Source organism: Coenobita brevimanus, chromosome 50, assembly GCF_032717465.1.
Source record: "Coenobita brevimanus isolate Jiangsu-jjx chromosome 50, ASM3271746v2, whole genome shotgun sequence".
NCBI lineage: Eukaryota > Metazoa > Arthropoda > Malacostraca > Decapoda > Coenobitidae > Coenobita > Coenobita brevimanus.
The window spans coordinates 39,100,237-39,119,575 of NC_137003.1; the positions used below are offsets into that span (position 1 = coordinate 39,100,237).

Here is a 19,339-nt window from a genome sequence, read left to right on the forward strand (position 1 = left end):
GCCACCACATTTATCATGTCAATGAATTTTGGCATTGACGCTGTGAAACTAGGTCCCGTATAAGTTTTAGTTCATCATTCAGTGAATTTATCGCAAACCAGACTGATGTACACCGAGGCCTGACTATATTACTTTTCATGTTTTCTTTATTTTGCATATCATCAGTGACTTCTTGCATCTCTTAGGTTGTTTTGTAATGTGCAGTATTTATATTTGTCACGCTCTTTCTTGTTGTGCTGCTGTGATGGCACCTTTTTTTGATGCATTCATCTTGTTTTGCTGTTTATTTATCTTGTATCTTTTTTTATTATTATTATGATTTAAGTATCTGGTGCTTTTCATAATTTATTTTCAGTGTATATGTTCTTGTATATCCTGCAGCTTTTGTTATTACATGTTTTCTGAAATGCTTATCTTGCTCAATAGGTTGCTTGATTATTATTTAGATCTCTTAAAACCCACAAACTGCAGCAGTAGGATTTGTGGTTTAAAAAAAAAAAAAAAAAAAAAAAAATACCATGCTCAAAAACCAGTAAAGAATCCCTTAATCCACAAAAAAAAAGATTTAAAAAACAAGGGTGTGTGTAACATACAGTCAACATGTCATGCTTAGTCATAATGCAGTTGAGTACCAGGATTTTGTCCAATGACAAAAACAATACAAAATTTTATTTATCATCATGAGATGAAAGAGCATATTTTACAGTATGGTATGCTAATTTTTAGACCAATATGAGTAGCCAGGGCGAGTGATTCAAGATGAAAATTTCAGGGGACACTGCATGAAAAGTTACTTGTTGGGGGAGAGGTGAATCGATAGAATGGCAGAGAAAAGTTTCAGATACCCCCATATGATATAATATATCACATATTATGTGATATATTTTGGTTCATTAACTGCCTGCTGACATTAAAGCAAAGTGTGGAAAATGAAAGTATCCTAGCCTGAATCAAGTAATGTAAGTCACACACGCTCACTGGGCATCAAATGGCATAAATTGTAGGTCTCGGGTTTTAGCAGAATGAAGGGAAAAGATTAAAACTCTGCAATATTCTTGAATAGAGATGAAGGGTTGTTAATTAGGGAAGGCACTGTGTAGTATCAGGGGTGGCTCCAGGATAATTTTTGAGGTGTTGCCCACGTTACAAAGGAACGAGGTTTTGGCACCCCCTTTCTCTCTGCCAGCTAGCATATTTTTTGAGCATATAAGATACTGCATTGTGCAAGATTCACCCCAATTTTGGAAGAGCAAATTATTATTATTATTATTATTTTTTTTACCTGACCAACACCCACTTAAATCTTACTGTGATATACTGTAGTCATATTCACATATGCTCACTGGGCAGTTCTCAGGAAATAACAGAATGAAGGGATAAGATTAAAATCCTACAATATTTTTGAATAGGGATGAATAGTTGTCAGTAAAGAAAGGCACAGTAGAGTATCAGGGGTGGATCCAGGAATATTTTTGAGGTGTTACACGTCATGTTACAAGTAGTAAGGTTTGGCACCCCCCCTTCCCTCTGCTGGTTACTGTATTTTTTGACATATAAGATGGTGCATTGTCTAAGATGCACCCCAGTTCTGGAAGAGCAGGTTTGAAGATTTTTTTTTTTCTTTACTCCCAACCAACACCCACTAAAACCTTAGCTTGACATAGCCATATTCACACAAATTCACACATGTCATTTGCTACCTCTTTTCGATACTATTAATGAGTCAGTAGTTTCATTATTACTAAATCAAAGAACTAAAATGTGATACTATTAATGAGTCAGTAGTTTCATTATTACTAAATCAAAGAACTGAAATGTGAAAATCCATATCAGCATCATACATTTAGACACTACAAATTACTTTTGTCCACCCTTTTTCTGCCTCTTTACTGAGTTTCAACCTGGCGGGTTTGTAAATAGATATTCATTTTTAAGTTCAGTCAGTCCTTCCCTAACGCGGATTGCTGTAGCGCGATATTGCTTTAACGCAGCATGATTTTGTGGAAGGAAACAAACATTCTAACATGGACAGTGTCAGCATAACGCAGTAAATTGAACCGCGCAGGCTGTGACGCAGTGTGCGTCATGCAGCCTTACAATACTTGACGTCATAGCCCGCCAATCATGCCTTTCTTGCCCTCCCAGCCATCCAACCAATCAGAACCTCCCCTACCTCCCTCCTGCTTCCCACGTTCTCCACTTGGCCCACTCCTACCCACACCATCCTCCTCAGCTTGCCTTGTGTTGCGAGACACGCTGCCCGCATTAGCTCCATGTCACACATTCCCCAGCTCAGTATGGGTTCACTCAGCAGTGAAGTGTTGAGTCAAATCCTGAGTCGAGCTGAGTCTCTGAAGGAGTTCATCTTTGACAGCGACCCTTCCCTTGCAAGAGGTAATGACGTGATTAAGCAGATTGTTGATGCAGTCAGCGTCTACAGTCGTATGCACACCAACCAAGTAAACCACCTTAAACAGTCACTGATCACTCGTTACTTCGCCAGACAAGCTGCAAGAGGATATCCAGCAACAGCAGGGTGAAGAAGCTAAGGAGTACATAGAAAGTGATGTTAGGAGTGTTGCTAGTGAAATAGACTTTGAAGGATTTTAGTGTGTGTTCTCCCCCTCTACCTCATCTCTGGCGACTTGTGTCTGCTCTTCTCACACAAGGTATAATAAATAAAAAAGTCCTACTGACTTAATATATTTTTTATAACCATATTAATGCTTTTAGGAGGTTTAAATTGGGGCGTACCAAAAAAATTGCACCGTAAGTGGAGTTTTGCCAGCAGTGTGGAAGGAAATAGTCCCTGTAACGTGATATTTGCCTAATGCGATGTCAGTGTGGAAGCAAATACCCGCGTTAGGGGAGGCCTGACTGTATCCCTCTTCAGTACTATTTGTCAATTTATTAAACAACAATAAAAATCTGTTGCACACTCATACATATGTACATCTTTTTTCTTCTCAGTTGAGCTTGACCCAGCTGGGTTTGTCCTCAGTTCACTTAGGTGCATGTAAAGTATCAGCATGTTTTTTCCAAGAAGAATATAAAATCACAAAAAATAAATCCAATAAAAAGTTATAAGCACCTGTTCTTTCTAAAAATTCCGTGCTTGCATTGAGCAGAGCTACATTCACCAGCAGACACCTGGTGACAGCACTCACAGTATGTAAACAGAGTTATGGCTTTCCTTGAATTTTTATTTTCCTAGATCTTCTGAGCTAATACTCAAGTTAATTTCTCTCTCTCTCTCTCTCTCTCTCTCTCTCTCTCTCTCAACAGTTTTAATCAAATATTTTTTTGAATACAGTATTCTACCAATGATAGGTGGCTCATAGGATAACAACCAATACACCTGTATATATGGCTGTTCTGAATATAGCCAGAGCTGACTTCAGTCAAAGCTCATGATATTTATGTTTGAAGTTGCATGGGACTTTTTGGTGTAGTTTTTAGAGGGGAAAAATTTGTCATGTGCCAAAAAATCCAAGTGACCTTTGATATTTTTGTTTTTCAACCACGAACCAGGAGTAAGAAACTGTGAACGCAGACATGAATAGTATAGTTTGTGAATTGAGGACAGGTTGTACAATAAACTCCCACTTATCTGTCGTCTCAGTATCTGGTGTTGCTGTCTTGGCTCTGTTAGTGCAACATCTGATGAAATTATGCAATACCCGGCAATGAAACATGACGTAACCGGCTGTTCTGTGCAACATCCGGCATCGATATGTATCAACCAGCTTGTAATCGGTAGCCAACCAGCCCTGTATTATTGTATTGCTGTATTTTATCATTACTCTATAGTATTTTATGCTTAATCTTCATCTTTTACTCATGGGAAAGTTTTTAGGATAGAGTGGTGAGATGGATGATAACACAATACCTGGCTCAGGACTGAATACTTAGCTGATGGGGGGGTACTATGTAATATCCAGCATTTTGCTTTATCCAACTTAGGGTTTGGCTGAATTGTGGCAGATAATTGAGAGTTTACTGTATCTGGTTTGTGTGGGAGAAATCCACATAACAAAGAAAATTGCACATTACATGCATATGTATGTAAAGCACTGTATGTTATAGTAAACTAAGTATGAAATCCAAGGGTGTTTTTTGGGAAACAAGGGCAGCACCTGTATAGCCCATTAGTTTCTTGCATTGGATAATTGTACGTTTCAGTAATTTGATGATTCAGTAACCCAGTTTAAAAGTTTCTTTTCTCCTACATTAGTACTGTATAAAGTACAGAATGTTTACGCATTTACCACGTCTACTTTATGTATGCACATGCAGTATATATGCATAGTATATATTAACAATGTGACTTTTTTTTTTGGGGGGGGGTGTTATTTCAATGCAGAAAAATACTATGCTGTTTTTCTTATTTTATAATATTTTAAAATTGATGCATCAGATGGACAGCCCTCAAGTCGAAGTCAAGAGGATGACGATGAAAGATCGTATGAAGTTCTTTGAGGATGAGATGAAAAAAGACAAACAAGGTCCTCCCAAAGGTAAGTGTCGGATCACTCAAGGGTACTGTATTAAGAAGTGGTGTTGAAATGTATTTCCATATGTTCATTCATAATTATGTAATCATATAGTTTTGTGTACCTTCAAACTTTCTGTGTAAGTGCTCACATTCTCTTGCATTTTAGATTACAGTATGGTGCACAATCATACTGATGTAATGCATGCTGTGTTTATTGGTTAGTTTTGTGGCTAGACATATTATGTGTATTCTGATAGACATTACCAGACTCTGCAGTGATCCATTGATTATTTGATATATGTTGGGAGAAGAATAGGTTGGATAAGGCAAAAAATTGGATAATGCAAGTTAACAAAAATGCACACACACACACACACACACACACACACGTGAGAGCAGCCGGAGAGAGCGAACGTCCCAGCCATCGCTCCTAACCTTAAGTAGTTTCAGGAATTTTGTCTGTCCTGTCTCCTAAGGTCTTGCCTTAAATTTAAAATAATGAAAGTTAATAGACTACCAAAAATGTAAAGATTTATTGGCTATAGTATACATGAATGTTTGTAGTTTTTTCGGTAACAGCTGTTTTGGTACTTTACATTAAACATGGCTGAAAATATAAACAATGAGGGACTGGAATTTCAAGGATTTGATGCTAATACCAATGTCATGAATCTGGTTAAAACATTAATTATGAGGATTAGTGAACTCGAAAAGAAAGTAGAGAATCTAGTGATAAAGGATGTGTCAGTAAATACGCAAACCACCATACAGAGTCTGATCCAGTCCAATGAAATGGCCAATGAAGAGATTAGGAATTTGAAGCAGGAAAATGTTGAACTGAGGAGGAAACTAGAAGAGAGTACTAATAAAATGGAGAAGGTGAGTAATGTATTAGAAGAACATAAGGCAAAGTGGGCACACGTAGAAGAAGAACAGAAAGAAGTGGTCAGCTTAAGAGAGATCATCCAGAAAGAAAGGGAAATGAACAAGAAAGAAATGGAAGAAAATGTAGTGAAAATACTGAAGAAAAAAGAGAAAATTGTGAGAGAAACTGTAGAAAGGAACAGATGTGTGGTAGTATTTGGAAACAGGGAAGAGGAAGAAAAGGTTAGGTTTGTAAGACTCGAGAGAGACACGAACATGGTGAGAGGAATATTAGGCAAGATTGACCCCGAAGGAGACAAGTGGGTAAAAGAAATTGAGGAAGTAAGGAGGATAGGGCCTTACAAGAAAGGGGAAACAAGACCAATGAGAGTCAAGTTTACATCAGAAAGTGTAATAAATGAGATACTTAAAGTGACCTGGAAATTAAGCAAAGAGGCAGGAATGGAAAATATCATAATAAGAAAAGACTTGAATGAAGAAGAAAGAGAAGTTTTAAAATCATTAAAGGAAGAAGTAAAGGAAAAAAATGATAAGAGGACAGAGGAAGAATGTAATACTTTTTTTTGGAGAGTATTGGATATGAAAGTAAGGAAATGGTTTTTAAGGAAATAGAAGTGAAGGAAACTAGGGAGGATGGTTGTGAAAGATCAGAAGTTGAGGAAGTGGTACCGACAGAGAGTAGGAGAGAAGAGGGTATTAATAATGTCAAAAATAATTTGAAGGTGATATATACTAACGTTGATGGTTTCATATCGCCAAGGATCGAAATTAATGATTTCTTGAGAGAACATGAACCTGATGTCATGTGCTTTGTAGAGACCAAATTAAGAGAAGATATTGATGTTCATTTGGGAGATGGTAAATACAAACTGTGGAGAAAAGACAGAAAAGAAAAAAAGGGAGGAGGAGTGATGATAGCAGTGAAGAACAACATAAATGTAGATACTGTGGAAATGGGAGAAGGCAGAGCTGAAGTAATATATATGAAATTAGAAACTGGAGAGAATGTTAAGAGAGATATGGCGGTAGTGTATGTTCCCCCAAAGACGAAAGCATGGAAGGATGACGAATACCATGAGATGTTGTCAGATATGGCTAGCTACTTGCAAAAAATAATTGAGAAAAGCAATAATATAATTTTGGTGGGTGACTTTAATTGTAAAGAGGTGAACTGGGAGGAATGGTACTCGGGAGGCGGCGAGGATTCGTGGGGCACTATGTTATTAAATATAATAATGAATAATGTGATGACGCAATGGGTCAAAGAAGAGACACGGTTTCGAGGTGAGGACATACCAGCAAGGTTAGATTTACTGTTCACTAAAGAACCCGATGTAATAGAATCATTGGAATATCTCTGTCCTTTGGGAAAAAGTGATCACGTGGTCATTGAGTTCCAGATGTTAATAGGAAACGTCGAGCCAAGAGACGACCTTCATAGACAGGGAAGATACAACTATGGGAAAGCAAATTTTACAGGATTGAGAAACTTTTTTGAAAATGCAGATTGGAGAATATTCAGAGAAACAAGAGAGATACAGAGGAAGTGGGATATCTTTCTAGACCTCTATAATTTGGGAGTGGAAAAATTTGTACCAAGAGTAAGAGGGAAAGAAAACAGGAAAAAGGAGTGGTTTAATAGAAGGTGTATGATAGCAAAAAAAGAGAGAGATAAGGCGTGGAACAATTGGAGAAAGATAGGTAACGACAGAACAAAGGAAGAATATAAAAGAACAAGAAGTGATTACACAAGAATACGTAGAGAAGAAGAAAGGAATTTTGAAAAAGGTATAATTGACAAATGCAAGGATGAATCCAAACTGTTTTATAGATTTGTTAATGGCAAACTGAAACAAAAGGAAGGAATCACCAAGCTGAAAGTAGAAGGAGAGGTCTTTAAGGATGCGGCAATGCAAGCTGAAATAATGAACAAACGTTTCCAGTCAGTTTTCACTAAAGAAAAGGAGCTTGTGGAAGGGGAGGGAGTGATTAGAAATGATCCGGTGATGAAAGATATAAAAGTGGAGGTACAGGAAGTGTATAAATTACTGGAAATTCAAGATGTAAGGAAAGCCCCAGGACCTGATGGAATTTCTAATTGGGTACTGAAGGAATGCAGAGAACAACTGGCGGGTAAAATTCACAGCTTAATTGTATGCTCACTGGAAGAGGGGAAAGTGCCAAAAGAATGGAAGAGGGCAAATGTGGTACCAATTTACAAGGGAGGAAACAGGGAAGAACCCCTGAATTATAGACCAGTGTCTCTAACCAGCATGGTCACAAAATTGTGTGAGAGAATCCTGAAAGACAGATGGATAAAATATCTGGAAGAGATGAGTATTTTGGCTGAATGTCAGTTTGGATTCAGAAGTGGAAGGTCATGTGTTTCAAACTTGTTGAGCTTTTACTCAAGAGCGATTGATGTGGTACAGGAGAGAGATGGTTGGGTGGATTGTGTGTACTTAGACTTAGAGAAGGCCTTTGACAAGGTACCTCATAAGAGACTAATGTGGAAACTAGAATATATAGGAGGACTAAAAGGGAAACTTCTGGAATGGATGAGAGACTTTTTGAGAGACAGACAAATGAGGACAGTAATAAAGGAAAAGATGTCTGGATGGAGGGAAGTAACAAGTGGAGTCCCTCAGGGCTCAGTGTTGGCGCCAGTAATGTTCCTGATTTACGTAAATGATATGGTAGATGGAGTGAACAGTTATGCAAGTCTGTTTGCTGATGATGTAAAGATCTTGAGGAAGATAGAGGTTGTGGAGGATTGTAAAATACTGCAGGAGGATTTGGATAGGATACACAATTGGAGCCGGACGTGGGAAATGAAATTTAATGTAAAGAAATGTAAAATATTGGAAATGGGTAAAAGTACCAGGAGACCATCACTGAATTATTTTTTGGGTAATGAATTAATCACAAAAAGGAGAGAAGAGAAAGATGTGGGAGTGCTGGTCCAAGATAGTTTGTCACCAGAAAAGCACATTAACAAGATAGTTGGAGAGACTTATAAACTCCTGACTAACATAAGAGTAGCATTTCATTATATGGACGAGGAAATGATGAAAAAATTGATAATGGCCATGATCCGCCCCAGGTTAGAATATGCAGCGGTAGTGTGGTCCCCACACAAAAAGAAAGATATAAACAAGATTGAGAGAATACAAAGAACAGCAACCAAGATGGTCCCCAGTCTGACAGACCTGTCATACAGAGAGAGGCTGGAAAAACTGGATTTTCCTTTGTTAGAGGAAAGGAGAAAGAGGGGAGACATGATTGCGGTGTTCAGGACCATGGTGGGAGTAGATAAAATTGACAAAGAAGATCTGTTTGTATGGGATAAGAGAGCAACAAGAGGACATGGAATTAAATATAAAAAGTGAAGCTGCTTGAAGGATATCAAGAAATATAGCTTTCCTTACAGAAGTATAGACTTATGGAATAGCCTGGACAAAGAGATCGTCCAGTTTAAAAACTTAAACGAGTTTAAAGTTAAATTCGACTTATTGAGAAACAGCGACGGAAACCCACGAGCTTAGTACATTCCGTGTATATCACAATTAGGTATATTAGGTAAATACTTAAATATTTGGAACGACTTAGACAAAGAGGTGGTGCATGAGAAAAACATTCATGTGTTTAAAGGTAGCCTTGATAAATGTGGATATGGAGACAGGACAACACGAGCATTGCTCAATTCCTGTATACTACAAATAGGTAAATACAAATAGGTAAATACACACACACACGGATAGCCACAACGGACGGACGTGTCTCTCAACTGCTCCCAGGCCCAGGCTGCATACCTTAAGTAGTTTCCAGGAATTATGTTTATCCTGTCTCCTATGGTTTTGTTTTAAGTTTAAAATATTGTAAGTTAATATAGACTACCAAAAATGTAAAGATTTATTGGGAAGAATATACATGAATGTTTTGTAGTATTTTTCGGTAACTTCTGTTTTTGCTACAGTCACCAACATCCAACATGGCCGAAAATGTAAACACTGAGGGACTCGAATTTCCAGGATTTGATAGAAATACTAATATCATGGATCTGGTTAAAACATTGATAATGAGGATTAGTGAACTTGAAAAGAAAGTGGAGAATTTAGTGTTAAAGGACGTGTCTGAGAATACGGAAATTACTACAGTATACAGAGTCTGATCCAGTCCAATGAGACGGTGAATGAAGAAATCAGAAATTTGAAGCATGAAAATGTTGAATTGAGGAGGAAACTAGAAGTACTAATAAAACAGAGAAGGTGAGTAGTGTATTAGAAGAACATAAGGCAAAGTGGGCACACGTAGAAGAAGAACAGAAAGAAGTGGTCAGCTTAAGAGAAATCATCCAGGAAGAAAGGGAAATGAACAAGAAAAAATGGAAGAAAATGTAGTGAAAATACTGAAGAAAAAAGAGAAAATAATGAGAGAAACTGTAGAAAGGAACAGATATGTGGTAATATTTGGAAACAGGGAGGAGGAAGAAAAGGTTAGATTCGTGAGACTCGAGAGAGACACGAACCTGGTGAGAGGTATATTAGGCAAAATTGACCCTGAAGGAGACAAGTGGGTAAAAGAAATTGAGAAAGTAAGGAGGATAGGGCCTTATAGGAAAGGGGAAACAAGATCAATGAGAGTCAAGTTGACATCAGAAAGTTTAGTAAATGATATGCTCAAAATGACCTGGAGATTAAGCAAAGAGGCTGGAATGGAAAATATTATAATAAGAAAAGATTTGAATGAAGAAGAAAGAGAAGTTTTAAAATAATTGAAGGATCAAGTAAAGGAAAAAAATGATAAGAGAACAGAGGAAGAATGTAATACTTTTTTTTTTTAGAGTATTGGATATAAAAGTAAGGAAGTGGTATACAGTAATCACTCCAATATCCGGATCAATAGAGCCATCGGTAGGTTCGGATATTGGTTTTGTCCGGATATTGGGCCCCAGCTTATGGACTTGTACTTACGGACCCTAACACAGAGAAACACCTATACAACTCCCTCCGGACATGCATAGCACCTATTTAACACCCAAATCACACCAATAAGGCACATAAATGACTGAAATAAATGCAATAGACACATAAAATGTGGGTTTAGAAGTATGTTCATACATTAATAAACATTCTGGTACTTATGGACTCTAACCGAACCTAACCTAACCGAACCTAACCGAACTCTGAAAAACCCATTCCTACTGCACATGCATGAGGTAAGTTTAGTATGGAAAGAAGTACAGTATGACACTTTCTGGTAAGTATAGTATGGGAAAAAATACAATATGAAACATTCTGGTAAATATAGTATGGAAAATAGTACAACATGAAACATTTTGGCTACTTACAGCAAGTCCCTGGCCACCTCGATGAATAACCGCCTCCTCTCGGACTCTGACAGTAAGAACGATTTCCTGAAGCACTTGCACTACACTCTTCCTGAAGTCTTGCACTGAACTTAGTCACTAACACACAGAAGTCCGTTCTTTTCACAGTGTTCACTTTAGTCCAAATAATGTTCCATTAAATTTAAGTGTTGCACATTAACTTTTCCCAAGTTTTTTAAGTTTCCAAAGCCAAAACAAAGAAGGTTAGTTACGTTAAATTTCTTTTCTACTTAGTCTTTTCTCCCAACTTGAAAACCTTAACACAACACACCGTTTTTTTCACTGCACAACACTCAAAATTCCCGTGTGGTCTAGTGGAGAAGTTCTTGCTGTTTATTCACTGTCAGAGCCCGAGAGTATCACTGGCAGGCGTCCAAGGGGTGCATCGGTGGGTAGTGGTGATGGCGTACCGACTACAGAAGACTCTGAAGACAGCCGCAAACTCACGTCGAGCGGTGACTCCACTGTAGCTGATGTGCTGGGCTGTGGCTCGGAGCATGAGGGCCTGTCTTGGGGAGGCAACGGAGTGGAACCAGGGCTTGGCACAGCGGGGTCACGGGCCTGAAAAAACTGTCAATCGTTGACTGACGCAAGGACCGACGATTCTGGCGATTGATGATGCGCTGCCGGAAAGCACGCACTTCCTCCACGAGTCCCAAGGGCCCCATCTCCCTGTCGCAGTCCGGGTGTTCCAGGTAGTCTAGGACGAACTCTAGATGTTCCCGGAGTGCGCTCAGCTTGGGGATGGCTGGAGTAGTGTCCTGCTGGGCGGAGTCTGCATCATCATCGCCTTCGTCGTCGGAATCTTCAAGTTCGGGACTGACACCAGCAACCGAAGACGCGATCTCGATATCAGACAACGTCTGATACCCAGGATCGCCCTCGTCGTCGTCCAACCACTCACGAACATCGTCCACATCAACATCGTCGCCGTGCGTACGTAGCCGTGCATGGAAGTCATCCACGTCAAACCCTAGGAAATCGTACTCCACATCTGTTCCGAGAAGCAGGACGAGACCAACCATTTTCAAGAGTTTTCACAGGGACTTCCTTCCATGCACTAGCCCAGTTGTACAGCGCAGACTTGATGTTGTAGCGGCGAAGGTTTTCCAAAGTCCGCTTGCCTCGAGTGTCACGTCCTTCCCTGCGCTCGTCCTCGTCCTCGAGAACCACCATCACCTCGTCCAGGAACTTCCGACGGTACAGGCGCTTTGTTGCCACGATCACTCCTTGGTCCATTGGTTGAATGAGAGCAGTCGTATTAGTGGCAGAAACATGCACCTAATACGGCCATTCTCAGCAACCAAGTCCTTGTCGCACGGGTGGGCAGGTGCATTGTCGAGGAGAAGGAGAGCCTTTACCTGGTCGCGAGGAATTCCCAGTGTCTTCGTCTGGTAATGTATGACCTCCTTGACGAAGTGATGGTGAAACCAGTCTTTGAAAATCACAGCTGTGAACCATGCTTTCAAAGAATGGTACCATACGACAGGAAGGACATCCATCACCCCACGAAGGCACCGAGGCTGCTTTGCACGGCCAACAATAACGGGCTTAAGCCGGTGCATGCCGTTAGCATTGGCACAACACAAAGCAGATATCCGTTCCTTAGAAAGCTTGCGGCCAGGTACACGCTTCTCCGTCTCATCGGCGAGAGTGTTCGTTGGCACCGAGCGATAGAATAGGCCAGTTTCGTCAGCGTTATAGACTTGACCGAGAGTGAGGCCCTCCCTGTCGATCAAGCCTTTCACCTTGTGCCGAAACTCGTCCACTCCATCCTCGTTAGCGTCCAATGCTTCGCCATGTGCTTTACGGTTAGTAAGGCCATGTCGCAACTTGAACGCGAAGAGCCAACCCTCGGATGCCTTGAAGTCTAGGGCGTCGTGAAGCCTTGCAAACTTCTCAGCAGCAGCCTTCAGCTCCGTTCCACGTACCATCACACCAGCTGCACGTTGCTGTCGATACCAAATCAACGTGGAGCGGTCGATCTCTGCATACTTGGGAGTAAACATAACCTTCCTCTCCACGTTGCGTTTGCTTCTCGACGAGAAGTCAGCCGTGTACTGCATGAGCTTGTCTCTGGAACGCTTGATATCAAACAAAGTCGACCGGGCCAGGTTGAACTCGCGGAGAATGCGAGAGGAAGACCAACCCGCATCAACCTTCTCCAATATCTCCCGTTTCTTCTCCAGAGTCAACACCACTCTCTTCCTTTTCTCAGGAGGCGGGGCCATCATCACACACACTAAGAGTAGGGCAGAGAGCAGCAGGAGGCCTTGCAGCAAGTACGGCACCACCACAAAAGCGAGCACGTGGGCAGCCATGACGAACAGCGCAGGTCCAGTCGCGGTGAGAGACAGGCGGGAAGTGGGGATGATGCAGCGGCGCTCTATCGGACGTCGGAGGAATGACGAACCAAAACAATGCTCTCACGCGGCGCGCGCGGCAAGTTCAAATTACGGACGGCAAAAAATCGGTTTTTTTTCCAATTTTTTTGGATTTTCGGACCATTTTGGGAATGTTTGATCCCAGGACGATAAGGTTCGGTTAGTGGGGATGTTCGGTTATTGGGCGTCCGGATATTAGAGTGATTACTGTATAAGGAAATAGAAGCGAAGGAAACTAAGGGGGATAGCAGTGAAAGATCAGAAATTGAGGAAGTGGTACTGATGGAGAGAAAGAGAGAAGAGGGTATAAAAAACATGAAAAATATTTTAAAGGGAAGGGGAGATAGAATACTTCCCCAGTATTCCCTTCTTGTCGTAAGAGGCGACTAAAAGGGACACTTTTATCTACATTCTTTTTGCTCTCTTTCTTTCCCTTGTACTTTGTCTGTCCAAACCCTCTGCATTTTACTTTCATTTAGTTAATTTCCTCTCTCCACTGTCTGGTTCCTGCGAGTCACTGGCATTGGCTCCAGGGTAAAATATTTTTTTTGCCTAAGAAATCTTGATGAACTCTGGTGACGAAGCAATGGCCCTCAGTTCCGTGCAGCCCTTAAGTGGGCAGGGGGTGCTAAGAATCCCACAGTGTAAAAATAAGTTTATACATCCAAAAAGAACCTTGAGAATAGGAAACTGGAATGTTCGAACTCTCAATCAGGCTGGTAAAATGGAAGAACTTATTTCAGTGTTCAAGGAATACAAGATGGATATTTGTGCACTTACAGAAACGAGGTTGCTTGGAGTTGATAAAATGAATTTGGAAGATGGTATTACTATGTTGGTTTCTGGTAGGAGTGATGGAAGTCATTACCAAGGAGTAGGCTTACTGCTGAGTAGAGATGCTTGTAAGGCAGTATGTGAGTTTGAACCAATTAATGAGCGCTTGCTTTATGCTCGTTTAAAATCTGACCATGGTAATATCAGTATGGTTGTAGGGTAAGCTCCGACAAATGAGGGTGCTGATGATATGAAGGATGACTTTTATGAGAAGCTGCAGGATGTAGTGAACAGAGTGGCAAGACATGATGTGTTAGTTTGCATAGGTGATTTTAATGTGATTGTTGGCAGTAGTAGGGATGGCTTTGAAGATTGTATGGGTAAGGAGGGTGCTGGTATAAGAAACGAAAATGGGGTGCGCTTTGGAAGCTTTTGTTTGGCAAATGATCTTATAATTGGTGGAACTATCTTTGAGCATAGAAAAATACATAAGACTACTTGGATTTCACCATGTGGTAAATATTGTAACCAGATTGACCACACTGCGATTAGCAGAAGGCATAGGAGTTATTTGCAAGATGTTTGCGTAAGGAGGGGGGCAGATATAGGTAGTGATCATCAACTTGTTGTGTCAAAGATTAAAATAAAACTTAAGAGAAACGTTAATGGTAATTGTACAGGAGGTAATAATTATGATTTTGATGAGCTGAGAAGTGATGAGAGCACGAGGGAAAAGTTTCGGTGGGAATGTAGGAACAGGTTTCTAGTCCTGCAGACTTTGATGGAATCTGAAGACAATGATATTAATCAAATGTGGAGAGAGGTAAAAGAGGTTTTGCATGAGAGTGCTAAGGTTACTATTAAGAAAAAAGGGATAGCGAGAAGGAAAAAGTGGATGTCAGATGAAACATGGAATGCAATTCAAAAAAGGAGAGAGGCTAAGTTAAGAAGTGAAGAACAGCATGCTGATGGCCAGGTAGTTGAAGTACTTAGAGCAAAGTACTGGAGTTTACATTCTGAAGTAAAAAGACTCGTTAGACGTGATAAAAGGAGGCTATATGACGAAAAGGCGACAGAGACAGAAATTAAATTAGGTAAAAATGATGGTCAGAGCACAAGAGCAGCGTATCAGGCCATAAAGGAGTTAACTGGGACTGAAAAGAGAAAGAAGGAAATACCTGTACGAGATAGAAATGGTAATTTGATGACTAAAGATTTGGATATAAAAGGAAGGTGGAAAGAGCACTTTGAATCTGTTCTAAATAGACCAATCCCAGCTGAAGAGGACATTTTGCCAGCCGAGGGAGATTTGTAGATAGAAACAGGGGATATAACTTTGGAAGAGGTAGCAAATTCTATAAAGGAGTTAAAGAATTTTAAGGCCCCAGGAGAGGATGGACTATTCCCTGAAATGCTTAAGGTGGAAAATGACGAGTTGATGAATGCACTTTTGAAACTTTTTGATGTGGCTTGGGATAATGGTGGAATTCCAGAAGAGTGGAAAAATGGAGTGATTATAAAAATACCAAAAAAGGGAGATTTAAGTGTGTGTGGTAATTGGAGGGGGATAACTTTGACACCTGTAGTTGCAAAAGTGTTTTCCAAAATCTTGTTGAACAGAATAGAGCCAGTAATTGATACAATTTTAAGAGAAGAACAAGCGGGATTTAGAAAGGGTCGAGGTTGTAATGATCAGATTTTTATTGTAAGGCATCTAATGCAACAAGCTAATGAGATGAAAATGCCACTTAGTATGTGTTTTGTGGATTTTGAAAAGGCGTTTGATAGTGTTTCACGTGGAGCTATGTTGAAAATTATGAGATTCTATGGCATACCAGAAAAGTTTGTAAATATTATTAGAAGCCTGCATGAAGGTACTTTCTGTAAGGTAATGGTGGGTGGTTCTTTGAGTGATCCATTTCAAGTTAGGTCAGGAGTGATTCAAGGAGGAGTTCTTTCGCCATTGCTGTTTGTTTTGGTTATGGATTATGTTATGAAAAATGTTGTAAGGAGAACAGGTGTAGGAATTAACTGGAAAGAAAATAAGAAGTTGATGGATTGGGACTATGCTGATGATACTGTACTGATTTGCAGAAGTATTTATGAGATGCAGAGGGTGCTTGATTGTCTGGTGGAGGAAGGAGAAAAAGTGGGATTGGTAATAAATTGTGGAAAGACTGAAATCATTAATATGAACGTGGAGAACCAAATCGATTGTGTAATTGGGAATAATGTGGTGAAGAATGTAGAAAATTTTAAATATCTGGGAACAATTGTATCATCCAATGGATCATCAAACAATGAAACTGAGGACAGGATTAGACAGGCTTGGCGAGCAGTTGGAATGTTGAAATCTGTTTGGAATAATAATATGCTTTCGGTACATACTAAAGTGAAAATTTACAAGTCCATAGTTAGACCAATTTTAATTTATGGGCATGAGTCATGGTACAGTACAACTGCAACAGATCAGAAAGTATTAGGATTTGAGAATAAAATACTGAGAAGGATTCTTGGGGTAAAGTGGCAAGACAGAGTTACAATTGCAAGAGTAAGGGATATTACGAGAGTGGAACCAGTTAATGAATATGTGAGACTGTCTCGCTGGAAGTGGCTGGGGCACATATACAGAAAAGAAGGTAGTTTAATACAGGATGTGCCAGAATGGACTGCTAGAGGAAGAAGAGGTAGAGGTAGGCCGAGGGAAACCTGGTTGATGACAATGAAAAAAGAAGCAGGAGTGGAGTGTTGGTGGGACCTGAAGGAGATGGCAAGAGACAAATATTGGTGGAGAGTTCATTGAGGCCCTATGCATCCCGTGGGGTGCCGCAGGAAATGATTGATTGATTGATTGATACACTAATATTGATGGTTTAATATCGGCCAGGCTTGAACTTAATGATTTCTTGAGAGAATATGAACCTGATGTCATGTGCTTTGTAGAGACCAAAGTAAGAGAGGATATTGATGTTCATTTGGGAGACGGTAAATACAATCTGTGGAGAAGAGACCAAAAAGAAAAAACGGGAGGAGGAGTGATGATAGCAGTGAAGAACAACATAAATGTAGATACCATGGAAATGGGAGAAGGCAGGGCTGACGTGTTATATATGAAATTAGAAACTGGAGAGAAAGTGAAGAGAGATATGGCGGTAGTGTATGTTGCCCCTAAGATGAGAGCATGGAAGGATGACGAATACCAGGAGATGTTGTCAGATATAGCTAGCTATTTAAAAAAAATAATTGAGAAAAGCAATAATATAAAATTGGTGGGTGACTTTAACTGTAAAGAGGTGAACTGGGAGGAATGGGACTCAGGAGGCAGCGAGGATTCGTGGGGCACTATATTATTAAATACAGTATAATAATGAATAATGTGATGACGCAATGGGTCAAAGAAGAGACATGGTTCCGAGGTGAGGACACACCAGCAAGGTTAGATTTACTGTTTACCAAAGAACCCGATGTAATAGAATCATTGAAATATTTCTGTCCTATAGGAAAAAGTGATCATGTGGTCATTGAGTTCCAGATGATAATAGGGAACATCGAGCCAAGAGACGAGCTTCATAGACAGGGAAGATACAACTTTGGGAAAGCTAATTTCACAGGACTGAGAAACTTTTTTGAAAATGCGGATGGGAGAAAATTCAGAGAAGCAAGAGAGATACAAAGGAAGTGGGATACCTTTCTAGACCTCTACAATTTGGTAGTGGAAAAATTTGTACCAAGAGTAAGAGGGAAAGAAAACAGGAAAAAGGAGTGGTTTAATAGAAGGTGTATAAAAAAAAGAAAGAGATAAGGCGTGGAGCAACTGGAGAAAGAGAGGCAACACAAGAACAAAGGAAGAATATAAAAGAATTAGAAGTGATTACACAAGAATACGTAGAGAAGAAGAAAGGAATTTTGAAAAAGGTATAATAGACAAATGCAAGGATGAACCCAAACTGTTTTATAGATTTGTTAATGGCAAACTGAAACAAAAGGAAGGAATCACTAAATTGAAAGTAGAAGGGGAGGTCTATAAAGATGCAGCAGTGCAAGCTGAAATAATGAACAAATGTTTCCAATCAGTTTTCACTAATGAAAAAGAGTTTGTGGAAGGGGAGGGAGTGACTGGAAATGTACCGGTGATAAAAGATATAAAAGTGGAGGTACAGGAAGTGTACAAATTATTGGAAACTCAAGATGTAAGGAAAGACCCAGGACCTGATGGAATTTCTAATTGGGTACTGAAGGAATGCAGAGAACAACTGGCAGATAAAATTCACAGTTTAATCATGTGTTCTCTGGAAGAGGGGAAAGTGCCACAAGAATGGAAGAGGGCAAATGTGGTACCAATTTACAAGCGAGGTAACAGGGAAGAACCCCTGAATTATAGACCAGTGTCTCTAACCAACATGGTTGCAAAATTGTGCGAGAGAATCCTGAAAGAGAGATGGATAAAATATCTAGAAGAGATGAATATTTTGGCCAAATGTCAGTTTGGATTCAGAAGTGGAAGGTAATGTGTTTCAAACTTGTTGAGCTTTTACTCAAGAGCAATTGATGTGGTACAGGAGAGAGATGGTTGGGTGGATTGTGTGTACTTAGACTTAGAGAAGGCCTTTGACAAGGTACCTCATAAGAGACTAATGTGGAAACCAGAATATATAGGAGGACTGAAGGGGAAACTTCTGGAATGGATGAGAGACTTTTTGAGAGACAGACAAATGAGGACAGTAATAAAGGATAGGATGTCTGGATGGAGGGAAGTAACAAGTGGAGTCCCCCAAGGCTCGGTGTTGGCGCCAGTAATGTTCCTGATTTACGTAAATGATATGGTAGATGGAGTGAACAGTTATGCAAGTCTGTTTGCTGATGATGTAAAGATCTTGATGAAGGTAGAGGTTGAGGAAGATTGTAAAATGCTGCAGGAGGATCTGGATAGGATACATGATTGGAGCCGGACGCGGGAAATGAAATTTAATGTAAAGAAATGTAAAATATTGGAAATGGGTAAAAGTACCAGGAGGCCATCACTGAATTATTTGTTGGGTAATGAATTAATCACTAAAATGAGAGAAGAGAAAGACTTGGGAGTGCTGGTCCAAGATAGTTTGTCACCTGAAAAGCACATTAATAAGATAGTTAGAGAGACTTATAAACTCCTGACTAACATAAGAGTAGCATTTCATTATATGGATGAGGAGATGATGAAAAAATTGATAGTGGCCATGATCTGCCCCAGGTTAGAATATGCAGCGGTAGTGTGGTCCCCACACAAAAAGAAAGATATAAACAAGATTGAGAGAATACAAAGAACAGCAACCAAAATGGTCCCTAGTCTGGCAGATCTGTCATACAGAGAGAGGCTGGAAAAGCTCGATTTGCCTTCCTTAGAGGAAAGGAGAAAGAGGGGAGACATGATTG

At 39.9% G+C, this 19,339-nt stretch overlaps 1 protein-coding gene across 8 annotated transcripts in view; it reads left to right on the forward strand.

Annotated features, from left to right (window-relative positions):
- LOC145399810 (protein lap4-like) overlaps window positions 1-19,339 on the forward strand; it is a 1,200,472-nt gene that overhangs the window by 913,452 nt on the left and 267,681 nt on the right. For all 8 annotated transcript variants that reach the window (XM_080272363.1, XM_080272366.1, XM_080272368.1 and 5 more), the window contains one exon: window positions 4,418-4,517. In XM_080272363.1, the coding sequence (XP_080128489.1) occupies window positions 4,418-4,517 (100 nt within the window). The remainder of the gene's footprint in view (window positions 1-4,417; window positions 4,518-19,339) is intronic.